The sequence below is a fragment of the Saccopteryx bilineata genome, chromosome 12 (genome assembly GCF_036850765.1).
Source record: "Saccopteryx bilineata isolate mSacBil1 chromosome 12, mSacBil1_pri_phased_curated, whole genome shotgun sequence".
In the NCBI taxonomy this organism is placed as follows: Eukaryota; Metazoa; Chordata; class Mammalia; order Chiroptera; family Emballonuridae; genus Saccopteryx; species Saccopteryx bilineata.
In genome coordinates this window covers 32,111,306-32,125,624 of record NC_089501.1, presented here as the reverse complement: position 1 = coordinate 32,125,624, position 14,319 = coordinate 32,111,306, and the positions used below count along the sequence as shown (strand labels likewise).

Sequence of the window (14,319 nt, the reverse complement as noted above, 5' to 3'; positions counted from 1 at the left end):
TAACCAGTTTCTAGAAAAGAGTGCTTGTGCTCATTAAATAAGGTGGAGTGTTGGTTTGGGGCTTGTTGGGGTTAAATACCACCCCAGCTCTGCCCCCGGATTCTCAGACAGGCCCCAGGAGCCTTTGGCCTCACCTGTGGGCCTCGTAGCTCTAGCTCGCCAGCGCCTCTGTGTGGAGTCCACTGGCAAGGGAGGTGGGGAGAGGCCTCCCTCCAGATCACTGAGACTGACACAGGCCCTGGGGCTCTAGCCACTGGGATGGAACGTTTCCTGGCAGCCCTGGAACCTTTCAGGAACCTAACATTCTGAAAATGCTTTACTCCTTTCCTGCAAAGCCAGCGCAATCAACCTGGGAAATCTCTCCACGGCCGCTCCCAGAGCAGGGCCGAGGGAAGACAGATTTGACCAGTGCCGTCTTGTCGGTGGCCTCCAGTTGCTGCGTTCAGTGGCGGGTTTGCCCGCTGCCCTGCCAGCTCTGCACTCAGCCCCCGCCTCCTAATGGAGGGGGGTGGGCGTGGCTGGGGCTGCACTGTGGGCGGGCCAGCAGTGTGCAGGTTAACAGCTGCGGCTCCCAGGCGAGCCGCGGGTCACCTGAGGCCAACAGTGTTTGGAAGCACCTTTCAAATTACCAGCTGAAGCTGCAGGCTGCTGTTCCAATTTAACTCCCTGTGCACTCTGCTTAAGAGAGCCACATCCCAGAATGACCCTTCTGTGGTCTCTGCCTTTTCTGGGTGTCATGCACAGCAAAGGTGGTAATTCAGGTCACATCCCCTTAACCCGATTGGTGTGCATTGACACCAGTTTTTAGAAAAACTACTTCAGACTTAAGATAATCTATTTTTATTTTAAGTTGCATGGTCTTAGCAAAGAACTACATAGTTGCTATGAATATAAATTGTGGCTTTCTGAGTTGCTTGGCTGTGTCAGAGTCACAGCCTCACTACTCACTTCACTGGCGGGGCCCAGACCTTCACCTTCGGGCAGTATTTTAAGTAGGTGGATATGAGCTTGTTTTCCTGGTGTTACGGTTAAAGAATGGACTTGCAATTTGAATTGACTATTCTATAGTACTTGCCAAGCTTGGACATATGTAGCAACGACTTCATTTCTACAAAAATATTTGTTATTAATTATATTGTTGTCAGACATTTTTATAGGGAATGTGATTCATCTTGTAATTTAATTAATTTAGAGACAGGCATTTAATACTAATTTTAACTTAGCTTTAGTAATAAATTCAAGAAATAAATTCACACAGTGAATCTTTTTTTCGTCTTGACCCTGCAAATCACCCATGTTTATGATAATCTGATTTTTTATGTTCAAATTTTATTAGTATGTTGAATCTTGCATAAATTAGGTAACAACACATTGTCGCTATGATGAACATTATATATATATGTATGTACACAAATGCATACTTGCTGTAACATTTTCTGAAGAAAAGAACCACCCATTTAGTTAAAAAAAATTTTAAGATAATTCAGAAATAGTTCTCTCTAAAACCTTGCAGAGGTTGTATTAGCATTTTTCTTTTTCAGAAAAGAAATATTGTTTGACTATAATTTTTACCATATTTCCCCATGTATAAGATGCACCATTTTTTCAAAATATTCGAGGTCTAAAAACTGGGTGCATCTTATACAATGGTTGTAGATTTTTTTTACTTGCATTTTCCACTTTTTCATGCTTGTTTTTGCACTCATTGTTGAAGCCAATGATTTGTCATCAGACACCGATGAAGACAAGCTAATGGATGGGAGGTTTGACAGTGATGAGGAGTTGTATGAATTTTATAATGAATAAAACTTAAGTTCAATAACCTTAGGTAATACTTTTTTTTCCAAATTTTGGCCCCTGAAATTAAAGTGATTACCTTGATCACTGGCCCTTTTACTTTAAAAATTAATGCACAACAGTTGTTAGGTTAATCTGCTAAAAATAAAATTTTAGAAGTTAATGTGAGTAATCCTCCTTGGCTCTCTTGGAGCTGTTTTATTGAAATACAGAAATTATTAAGTAAATATCACCCTTGTGGCTTGAGACTGAATTGCAGTTTCCATCTAGATAATTTGTTCATGAAGAATTATACACGAGGAAAAATTACTGTGTATCTTATTTATAAATAATAAAACAAAACTATTATTGTTGTGTTATTTTAAGTTGGATGACTGACCATTTTTTTTTGTTCTCTCCCTGCGTTCTAGAAAGGTATACACGAGTGGAATTTTAGTGCTTCTTCTGTCAGGGGAGTGAGGTGAGTTTCCTCGGTGTGTTTCACTTTCTTGGAAGACAGTTTTCTAGACTAGGAATGTCTTGGGTAGGACTTCTAGCCATGATTTAAAAATGCAAAGAACCTCAACAGTTCTTCTATTGATGAAATGCTCAGCCTTCTTTAGTCTCACTCTCTTCATTATAAAAAGACTTGCAGATAACCCTGGCTGGATAGCTCTGTTGGTAAGAGCATCATCCTGGTGCATAGAGGTTGCCAGTTTGATCCCTAGTCAGGGCAGATAAAGAAACAGATCAATGTTTCTGTCTCTTTCTCTATCTTGAAATCTATTAATAAAAATCTTTGCAATAAACTTTCACTGTCAATTGAACTGACTCTGTGATTGTCGCCCACTTAACACATGGTGGCTGATGGGGTAAATGTGTTCTGTGGGACGGAATCAAGGTGTAGATAAAAGTGAGCTAGGGGATGTTCTCTCTAGGTGGTCGAGCTGTTGTGTAGATGGTTCTCTGGTCTCTAGGTAGGTGTACCAGGAACTAATCTTTCCTTAGATAGAAGGTCCAAAATGCCTTCTATCAGATTGTGTCCTATGGCTAATCTGAATGGGATGAGATTAGAGTGAACTCATTTTTTCAAAAACTTTTCCAGAGGTCCCCATTAATGAAATGTTCTGAGATTAGTGACTCACTTTGGTTGGCTCAGTTCTGACATTGCCATCATCTTGCCGTTGGCTCAGAAAATGCCATTTCCTGGGATTTAGAAATGAGGTGGATTTTTTTCCCCCCAGAATTAGGAGCCACCAATTACACATTTAATACTTGTTCCAAAGAAACTCGTGTTAGACCAACTCTTGCAAATTTTAAACCAAATTAGTTTTGTTTACTATTTTATATTTTCTCCCCACATAATCGAAATGAGATAAAACAGATTTCTAAAGGTCAGTTCTGTAGTACCTCATTGCTTTCGGCATCATAGTAATTGGTTTTGTTGGAACATGGACTGGTAGAGCTGTCTGAGTCCCTTATAGTTGGGGCATGCCTAGTAATACCACCTGCTACCTTATGAATGATCCAAACAGAAACAAGCAAGAATATGGGCTGACTCATTAAATATTTTTCCAATACATACCTTCTCAAATAAAGCTTTATTCTCCTAGTATTTATTTTTTAAAGCAGGTCATTTGTAAAGCACTCATTATGTATAGCTATAATTTTTAAACAATCCACTTAGTATGGTAAACATAAATTTCACTCTTTCTTATCTATTCTCCCATGAATTAATTTTCTTTAACAAGGTATGGTGTCACCATGTAACCTTTGTTGTGATCTGTGACAAATACAAAGAATGCTTCCATGAGGCTACTGCTGGTTTGTATGTTGGGAAATGTGGGGTCCAGTGTGTGACTTCGAAGAGATCTCACTTTTCTTGGCTTTCTCCTCTCTAAAAAGATGGCAAAGTATAGAAGAAAAACCAACGAAGTCAGTAGTTTGTCTTACATCACCTCAAAACTTTCTCAGCTCAGTCAGTGGGCATTTACTGAGCACCAGCTGTGTGTCAAGATGTTGAGTCCTATTCCTTAAGAATACAAAAAACTAAGACCTCAACTCTGCTCTCTAAGAGCTCTAGGTCTAGAAGGGGAACAGACGTTTAACAACTAATGATATTGCAGTGTGGGCTGAGCAATGAGAGAAGTGTGTTCAAAGAACAGACGTGCTACAGGAAGTCTTCCTATTAAAGTAGAAATAGGGAAGGGAGTAAGGTCTAACCTTGGCCTTAAATGATGAGTAGAATTTTTTTTTAAAGTAAAAAAAAAAAAAATTGTGCATTCTAAATTGAAGAAACAGCAGGTGTAAAGGCATAAAGTAAGGTTTGGTAAACGACAGCCCACAGGCCAAATGCGGCCCACTGCCTGTTTCTGTAAATAAAGTTTTATTGGAGCTAAGCCATGTTCATTCTGTATTGTCTAAGGCTGCTCCAACAGCAAATTTGAGTATTTTGGCCCATGAAGCCTGAAATATTTACTCTCTGGCTCATCACAGAATATATTTGCCAACCCCTTGCCATAGAACAGCATGGCCTGACTGGTAATCTCAAAATTGTTTTAATTGCCTAAAGGCTTTATTTTCCTTAAAAGCAAATAAATCACTTGCTTGAGTCCAAACCCAAGTACAGCTCCCTTTTGCATCATTCGTCTAAAATCTCTGCAGCTAAGGAGGTGCCTTGACGGCCTCCACACCTTGCCGTTCTCACTTTGGAAGCATTTTGTTCTGCAGATCTCAGAACCAGAATCAGCACGGCCAGCCCGCCAGTCGATACCTCGGCTTTCCCCGGCACACAGTTCAGTGCTGCAGAAGGCAGGACACCTTCCCCAGGCTAGGCTGGAGGGGCACATAGCTTCAGAGCAGCTCTGTCTACAGACTGGAGTAAGAAGACAATTCTCAGGAAATTAAATAAGTTTAGTATTGTGGTCCAAGAAATATTACTTTTTCTGGTTTTTGTTGGTATTTTTTAATGAGAGGAGGGGAGGCAGAGACAGATCTCCATACGCACCCTGGTGGATCCACCCAGCAGGCCCACTAGGGGCGATGCTCTGCCCATCTGGGGCCCTAGCTCCATTGCAACTGGAGCAATTTTTTGGTGCCTGAGGCGGAGGCTATGGAGCCATTCTCAGCGCCCTGGGGCCAACTCACTCAATCGAGCCAAGGCTGCAGGAGGAGAGAAGAGAAAGAGAAAAGCGAGAGGGGAAGGGGTAGAGAAACAGATGGGCACTTCTCCTGTGTACCCTGCCTGACTAGGACTAGAACCTGGGACACATACACGCTGGGCCAACACTCTACCACTGAGCCAACCTTTCAGGACCCAGGAAATACTACTTTTTAAAGTGCTATTTTTAACTTTTTTGTCATAAATGACATTGATTTTGTAATTGGGACCAGATATTAAAAAAGTATTTATTTTCATTACAGTACTTGGAAGTATTGGGACTACCCTGAATAATAATTCTCCTTTTGTTTGTTTTTCAGTATTTCTAAATTTGAAGAACGATGCTGTTTTCTTTATGTGCTTCATAATTCTGACGATTTCCAAATCTATTTCTGTACTGAACTTCATTGTAAAAAGTACGTATTAGTCATGGTTGTGTAAAGGAGACTGTTCTTACCTGATTGTTCTTTTTAATTAATGAGTGAACATGTAGCTCCTCCATAAAACCACATGGCTATGTGGTTATATAAATATTTCATTTGGGCTAATGTTGTATAATTATGTGGTATATTTATCAGAGAATTCGGGAGGCGCTCTAAATCAAGCTTTCTCTCAGTTCTTTCTCTTAGTTAGAATTGATTTTTTCACAGACATTAACCGAGACTTAACCAGTTAACTGCCAAATACTGTCTCATTTTTAAACTGCTCACTTAGTATATGACTACGAACACTTTCATTCCAGAATTCTTTTGAATAATCTCAACAGTGGCTCTTAACTCTGGTTCATATTAGAAACACCTGGAGAGATTTTAAAAGTGCATGGAGCCTACCCCAGACTAATTATATTGGGTTTGCTGGTGGAGTGCAGCCTAAGTTAAGAGCCAGTGATCTGATACATACCAGCAAAAGATAACCCAAAAGTATGCGGGCTGCTCTGGGTATATTTATCTTTGGCTAAAGATTTAATTCTTCATACTCCTTTAGAATATGTGACTGATGGTGGAGACCTAGATAAGTGATTGACAGTTTAGAAACAAAGTAAAAATAAAAGCCAGCTTAGAGTTAAAAATTTTGCTGTTATTTTTATTCAAATAATTACAATTTGACCCTATTATAACATGGCTGGTATGCTACCATAATATACACTCAATCATATTTGTCTTGGTACAAAAATGTTTGTTTAATCCACAATTCTTGGATAGACTTTAATCTTTATTATTGTAAGATGTAGAGTAAAATGACTTGGAAATAAGAGAGAATTTTTAACACATCTGTGGTCTCCCCCTACTTGCATTCTCAAGGCCGTTGATTTGTTTCTATGCTAGTTATAGCTAAGATTTATGGAGCGCTTACCCCAGTCCTAATATCTAGGTTAATCTTCAAGTGAAACCTGTTAGGTAGATAATATTTATATCTTTGTTAGAAAGAATTTTTAAAAGATGGAATCTTGGAGCATTTAACCAAAAATTCTACACAGCTGATAAGTATAAAATCTGGGACTTGAACCAGGCGTGTGTAACTCCAGAATCCAAGCTCCTAAGAAATGACACTGTGCTCCCATCCCACTGTACGTGTTACATTCTGCTTAGAGTTGTTCATGTGGAAAATTTTTGCATGGGTAGCGGAGCACTTTTACCACATCTTAAAGTCTGTCTGTAGAGGAAGAATTTTTTGTAGGTCTTTAATTTTCACTTTCCTCTTGGTTGAACTAGTTTTTGTCTCTAACTCGTTATGATGTTTGATCTTTATCAGAGCATGCTATCATTCTCATCACATCTGGGAATTTTCTTTTTATCAATTGACCTCCAAGAAATATATATAGAGAAAGAAAGAGTGAGAAAGTAGGCCCCCCAAGCACACTTCATAAATAGGCTCCAAACTCCAAGGTGAACTGTGTCTGGTTTGTTCATTGTCATATTTCCAGAAACCAGAAGAGTTTTTAAACATTTGTTAGATGGAAGACGAATAAAAAGAAGTACTACAAAAGAAAAACACCTTTTTCTCCCCTTCCTATGCACTCTTTCCTGGGTATCTCCTTTGTTCTTCACACATAACACTTCATTTTTGACATTGCTGATCACCAGCTGGGTGGAGGATTTTCCCCACAACAGGCAATTCTCTTGTGACACCAGCTGGGTGTACAGGATCTATCTGGGTGGGGGGTGTCAGATCCCACCGGTTAAAGGCTCAGTCTCACGAGACTTTCTTCCCCTACTTCACATGCCATGGGCAAGCCCAGGTAATCTCACCTATGCTTTCGACCAAGCGGCTATAGACTGGAGGTTCCAATGGCACCGCCTTGTGTTTGCTTAATTTGCTAGAGCAGAGCACAAATGTCAGGGAAATGCTGCCATTTACCAGTTTAATTAAAGGATATGATACAGGGTACAGATGAACAGCTAGATAAAGAGATAGACAGTCTGGAAACTCCCTGAACCCTGTGCTGTTGGAGTTTTGTGGAGGCTTTATCACATAGACATGATCAATTGTGATTTTTAGCCCCTTTCCTTCACTATGGAAGATGGGTTAGTCCAAGCTTCTAATCATGGTTTGGTCTTGCTGGTGACCAGCGCCATTCAGGAGCCCACCAAGACTACCCTCATGAGAACAGAAGACGTTCTTCACCTGACTGGTAGGGGTGCAGTGGATAGAGAGCATTGCCCTGGGACGCTGAGGTCCCAGGTTGGAGAACCCAAGGTCGCCAGTTTGAGCAAGGGGTCACTGGCTCACCTTGAGCCCCCCAGTCAAGGCACGTATGAGAAGCAATGAACAACTAAAGTGATGCAACTATGAGTTGATGCTTATCTCTCTCCTCTCTCTCCCTTCCTGTCTCTCTCTCTCTCCCCTTCTCTCTCAAAAAATAAAATAAAAAAATAAAAGATGCTCCTGGTTTTCTTATCACTTAGGGATTTAGAAGGGTTTTAGGAGCCCTGAGCCAGGAATGGGGAACAAAGACCAACCAGTAGAACAAGACATGCTCACAGTGTTCTTGCTACTTAGAAAATTGCAAGGGTTTTAGGAGCTCTGTGCCAGGAACTAGGGATAGCCAATATATATTTTCTCTTATCTCACCAGAACAGATAGAATAAGAGCTCTGAGCTGTGGTGGGTAAACTACTTGTCACTCCGTCACTGGCTCTGTCCTTGGGCTGGCAGTGCACAGCCTGACCTGCCTGTGGGAGCATCAGCCCTGTCCCTAGCCCCTTCGCTTTGTGTCTGGAGACCATTAGCCTTGGCTCTGAATGGATCACAGAGCTAGTGTTAACAGGGGGCAAATCCATTTCTTGCTGTTATTATTTTATTTGGGCTCTGAAATGATCTCCAGGAAAATAAAAAGAAGAAACTTTTCAAAAAGAGTTTCTGAAGAAAATGTCACTGAAAGACAGGTGGCTTCTGTCACTGACATATAAGCCAGCTGCTCCTGGTTCTCATTAGCATTTTGCAGACTGTTGATGGGGCCCCGCCTGTGTGATATTGAGATGCTCTGAGATGCTCAGGCAGAAGACTTAGTAGCTGAGATCAAATGTAGTAGCCAACACTGTGTCAACTAGTCTTTTCAGAATTTAAAGACACTGTTCTAGAACTATGGCATTTTTGTTATGTCCCATTTTAAATAATAATAGGAAGAGCAGCAAAACAATAATAGCTAATATTTAATGACTGCACTAAGCTAAGTAAGCACTTTACAAGTATGCCTCAAGTCATCTTGACAACAACGTGTGAGATTGATAAGTATATTCCCCACTTTATAATTCAAAGCAGAGCCTCAGAGAGGTGGAGGAGCTTAATCACACACGCACTAACAATCTTGGTCTGATATCCAAGCCCACGTCCCTAACATTTCTATGACCTTGTCTAACTTCACTGTTCTAATTCTGTACTATTTATGTTACTATTACTAGAAGTGAGGCATGAAGTAAAAAATTCCTGGAAAAGTTTCCTTAAATGTGTTTTCTTCTTGAAAAATTATAGTTTATATATATATATAATTCAGTGAGAAGAGGGGGGGCAAAGACAGGCTCCTTCATGAGCCCCTACCAGGATCCACCCAGCAAGCTCACTAGGAGGCTATGCTCTGCCCATCTGGTGCATTGCTCTGTTGCTTGGCAACTGAGCTCTTCTTAGTGCCTGAAGCAGAGGCCATGGAGCCATCCTCAGCACCTGGGGCCAACTCACTCTAGTCGAGCCATGGCTGCAGGAGGAAGGGAAGAGAGAAAGAAGAAGGGGATGGGTGGAAAAGCAGATGGGTACTTCTCCTGTGTGTCCTAACCAAAAATCGAACCTGGGACATCCACATGCCAGGCCGACATTCTTCCACTGAGCCAACTGGCCAGGGCTTATAAAAGTATATTTTTTACACTGATATTATTGATGGTTTGTTTATTGCCTAATTTTCTTAAGCTTCTGGGTTTTTTGTTTTTATTTATTTATCTACTTGCTCTGAAGTCACTTTGGAACACATTTTTGTATATTTAATGTTTTATGTATTATGAGTAACCACATGACCGACTTCCATCGCAGGTTTTTTGAAATGGTGAACACCATTACCGAAGAGAAGGGGAAAGGCGTGGAAGAAGGAGACTGTGAAGGGGACTCTCTGGAGGTAAAGACCTTGGTTTCCATATTAATTTTTCAAAGTTTCTTCATGGATGATTTTTTTTAATGTTTATTTTATTTATTTTAGAGAGCTAGGAAGGGAGAAACCAGAACATCGATCTGTTCCTGTATGTGCCCTGACCTGGGATAGAACTGACAACCTCTGTGCTTTGGGATGATGCTCTAACCAACCGAGCTATCTGTCCAGGGCCATGGCTGGTTCTTAAAATGAACTATTTAAAGCTTTACTGAGGAAAGAAGGGTGTGTTTGGGGGGAGGCATATGAGTGGTGGTGAAGGGTTGGGGCTCAGAGCCTGTGAACTTTCCTTTGTGTAACAACTGCAGACAGTTCTGTGCGAACACAGAGAACGCGCCCCAACCAGATGAGGAGGGGAATGCTCGGGTTTCTTCCTAGAACAAGGCGGAGGGTTTTACTGAGTATGCTGACCTCACCAGGCACAGCTCATACAATGATGCTGTGATTCACCACAGTGCTCCTAATGCACCCTTCCACAGCAGTGCAGGGATACCATTGTTTTCATGTTAGAAGAACATTCTTACGCTTCTGTCCTTTGCATTTCCATCAGAATAACTTAAAATCTGGGACGAAGAATGGCTTCTGCAGTATTCCCAACAGACCAGATAGTCTATACAGTGAAATCAAGCCTACTTGTTTTAAGTATTTTGGCTGTTTACTATATTGTCACAACTTGTGACACTGGTGGGTTTATTTCTGTTGGGTGTTCTATTAGCATAACGCTCATGGATGGATCCAGTGACATTCTGGGCTATGAAGACGAAGAGATCGTCTTTGGCCCTCCCTCTCATTGAGTCCCTTCACAGACAGAGCACCATTACAATATGAGATATTAAATAGCCTTAAGTTACATGTTTGCATAATTGATGAGAACTCCATTATATCTCTGATTATATTTCTAAGACATTTTCAACCTTCTTCATTAAAATGATTTTTCACTATTTTGAATAATTAAAATGAGTTAATTTCATTACCACAGACTGAGCTCAAATGTCAGCGGCTGAATGGCATTCCAAAAATAATTCCTCTACTTCCCATTCCTTACAGTGTAAACAAGAAAGATTACTTTGGTGGTTAAGATATCTATGATGAATAATTATTTTCAGATCTTTACCTCAATTTGAGATAAAATAGTTTCAATATCATTCTTTTTTTTTTTCTTTTTTTTTGTATTTTTCTGAAGCTGGAAACGGGAAAAGACAGTCAGACAGACTCCCACATGCGCCCAACCGGAATCCACCCGGCATGCCCACCAGGGGGCCACGCTCTGCCCACCAGGGGGTGATGCTCTGCCCCTCCAGGTCGTCGCTCTGTTGCGACCAGAGCCACTCTAGCGCCTGGGGCAGAGGCTAAGGAGCCATCCCCAGCGCCCGGGCCATCTTTGCTCCAATGGAGCCTTGGCTGCAGGAGGGGAAGAGAGAGACAGAGAGGAAGGTGAGGGGGAGGGGTGGAGAAGCAGATGTGCACTTCTCCTGTGTGCCCTGGCCAGGAATCGAACCTGGGACTTCTGCACGCCAGGCTGACGCTCTACCACTGAGCCAACCGGCCAGGGCTAATATCATTCTTAAAGCCTTTGGGTACCTTGGCTCAAAACAAAATGTTGGAAAGGTCAGGTTTTTTTTATGTATTTAACTTCATTTGGAGTGGTGTCAGCATTCAGCGAACATTAGCTGTTAATGTGGTCCTGTAAACTACAAATCTGAAGCTAGTTCTTGGATTTCTTGCTGTTTGAAAACGTTTTATTGAAAGCCCAAGTTGATTAAGATTTGCTCTTCTTTCTGATTTGAACAGTAAGCTTTCTCTGAACAGCGTAGTAGTGGGAAGGATTCAGGGTCCTTTGGGTCGTGGTCAGAGCCCCCTGATCCTATCTGGCTCTGGTGAGATCCCGGTGCCAAGGCTGGAGCCTTGAGCTCTGGTTCTGACTTGGCCAGCTACCAGTTTTATAACTTTGGACAAAATTTATACTCCCACTGGGCTAAGATGATTTCATTCCTAAAATGAAAGTTGAACAAGAAGATCATAAATGTCCTTTCCTAGCTCAAGTGTTTTATAATTTTCAAGATTAGTACAAACTGTACAGGGTTTTTCAAATACAGCTCAATACCACTTTCAGAGGACTTTTCTATTTTTAAACAGAAAGAAAAACAACTTCTTTTGATTCAAAGCCATGGGTTTTTTTTTACTCAAGGCTGTATTTTGACATGAAAGGGTTATGAACCCAAATCTTAAATAATTTAATGTATAAAAAGGTTTCTATTGAAATCATTGAACAGTTGATTACAGCTAATCATAAGGGTTCTAACATTTATCAGCCATGGTCCCTGTCTTCGTTCTCCCAGCCTTCCACGTCTTCCCTATGAGCGGGGCGCCCAGCCAGTAACCCACACAGACATCTCAGAGACACTGCTCCCAGGCTCTCCGCCCTCACACCCAGGCTTTCCTGCTCCCCTTCATCTCACTCTCTGTCACTCTGCCACCTCAGGTCTTCATCATCTCCCACGTGGCCTCATCTCTCTGTCCATACGCTGTCTCTGTCATCACCAGACATCTCTCATGTGGATTTACTCCTGTGACTCCCCTAATTACAACCCACCGATGCTACTCTGTATAGAAGGGTTCTGCACCATGCAGTGTTCTTAAACTGTCTGGCTGTATCTTACCCTTTCCTTTGCAGCCTGCAGTCCAGGGTGCAGTGTGAAATTACTGCCTGTTTTCCAGACAGCCAAGCTTATCCTGCCTCCAGGCTTGACATGCAGATGCCCAACTCCACATGCTTTTTCTGCTCTGTCCCTCTTGATGACTGCATCCTAATTTTGTGTGTGTGTGTGTGTGTGTGTGTGTGTGTGTGTGTGTGTGTGACAGAGACAGAGAGAGGAACAGACATACTGGAAGGGAGAGAGATGAGAAGCATCAATTCTTTGTTGCAGCACCTTAGTTTCTTAGTGATTGCTTTCTCATATGTGCCTTGACCGTGGGGCTACAGCAGACCAAGTAACCCCTTGCTCGAGCCAGTGACCTTGGGCTCAAGCTGGTGAGCTTTGCTCAAACCAGATGAGCCCACGCTCAAACTGGTGACCTTGGGGTTTGAACCTGGATCCTCCGCATCCCAGTCCGATGCTCTATCCACTGCGCCACCGCCTGGTCAGGCTGCATCCTAATTTTTTGAGTTCCAGCATGTGTCATTTTTTTTTCTTGGAATCTTTTTCCAATTCCTCGTCTCACCTTTCTGCTCTCATGACATATTTGCCCACTCCTCTGCCCTGGCTCTTCTTATTGCATCGTAAGTTAGCCTCCACCCGACTACTAACATCCCAGGGCTGGACTGTGGCTCTGTTTCCCTTTTAATCACATTGTCTCACATGGTGCCGGCGTCCAAGCAGAAGTACACTCAAAAGCTTGCAAGGGCTTGAAGTGTGGGCTGGAATGGTTTTGTTGAATTCTTTTAACAGAATCTCAAACTGAGGGGAAGATGACATGAATTGGACCTGGCAGAGTAAATACTGGTCAACTAGTTTGAAGGTTTTTCAGTCAATGTTAAGCCATTGAAAGAATGAATGCCACAATCAAGCCATTATCACTCATTCTCTTTTCATCTCCTCTTCTCATTTCCTTGAGAAAAATTACTGAGATGCTTTTTGGTGTTCACTACAAAATAATGTGTGTCTCCCTCTGCACGCCTCTCCCCAACACATACATACATTCTTCCTTTTTCTATCCCTCCTTCTCGCTCTCTGTCCCCCTCCCTCCTTTCCTCCATTTGGCCCCAACATCCTTCTTTTTCTTATATGCCTTTGTACCTTCACTTTTTATCAAAAAAGATGCGTAATGGACAGAAGCCTGAGGCGGTCCTAGCACCTGGCCCTGGGTGCCGGTTTATACATCGTTTCCGGTGTGCATGAGGAGAAAGTTGACCCCTTGTGGGGTGGAGTGGGGGTGAGCAAGGTAAAAGGAAGATTTTCCTTTGGCTCAGACATCTGCAGGACAGTGAAATTACCATTTCCTTTTCTGATGGTGTGCCTCACAAACCGTGAACTATGATTAGAATTCATTTAAATCAATTTGGAGTCATCAAGTAGCAGACGGGTATGTTTTTCTTTAACATCCTATTTCTAGTTTGTTCAGGTCTGAAGCTGCATAGCCACTGAGACAGTATGTCACTTCAGAGTGTTGTGTAATATGAGTGTCAATTTGTTAATTCATTCATTCTGTTGGTAGAAAAAAATAGTTTTTCCTCTACCAACTAAAGTTCAGTGATTGGGGCCTGTGAATTAACTTAAAAGACACATTAACAGGAGAAAAGACAAAGTTTATTCATGTTTATGGGAACCTACAGAGAAGGGCTCCTGAACAGCTAGAGTTAAGAGTTTGTTTATCTTAATAAGAAAAGTCCTTAGTAGGACTTCAGGGGAAAGCACAAGGTGGGAAACTCATGAGAAACAAGTGGAAGGTACAGAAAGTTACGCAAAGGTTTTGTCTGTGTAGTTACTCATCCAGGTATGAGTGGTTCTAAACCTCACAGAGAGAGGTTATAACAGCTGTCTTTTCTTCTTTTAATTGATTTTAGATACAGGAGCATCAATTTGTTGTTCCACATATTTATGCACTGGTTGATTCTTGTATCAACTCGGGATTGAACCTGCAACCTTAGCGTTTTGGGATGACACTCTGTATAAAAGGCTTTGCTTAAATTGGCACAAGAAGTTTAGATAAGGTGTTTTTTTTTTTTCTACAGCTGCTACTTATTTAGATGT

General features: G+C 41.7%; 1 protein-coding gene across 2 annotated transcripts in view; it reads left to right on the top strand.

Moving 5' to 3' along the window:
* Positions 1-14,319, top strand: part of MAP3K5 (mitogen-activated protein kinase kinase kinase 5) — a 194,020-nt gene that overhangs the window by 117,171 nt on the left and 62,530 nt on the right. For both annotated transcript variants that reach the window (XM_066248130.1, XM_066248129.1), the window contains exons 12-14: positions 2,208-2,257; positions 5,257-5,352; positions 9,457-9,538. In XM_066248130.1, the coding sequence (XP_066104227.1) occupies positions 2,208-2,257; positions 5,257-5,352; positions 9,457-9,538 (228 nt within the window). The remainder of the gene's footprint in view (positions 1-2,207; positions 2,258-5,256; positions 5,353-9,456; positions 9,539-14,319) is intronic.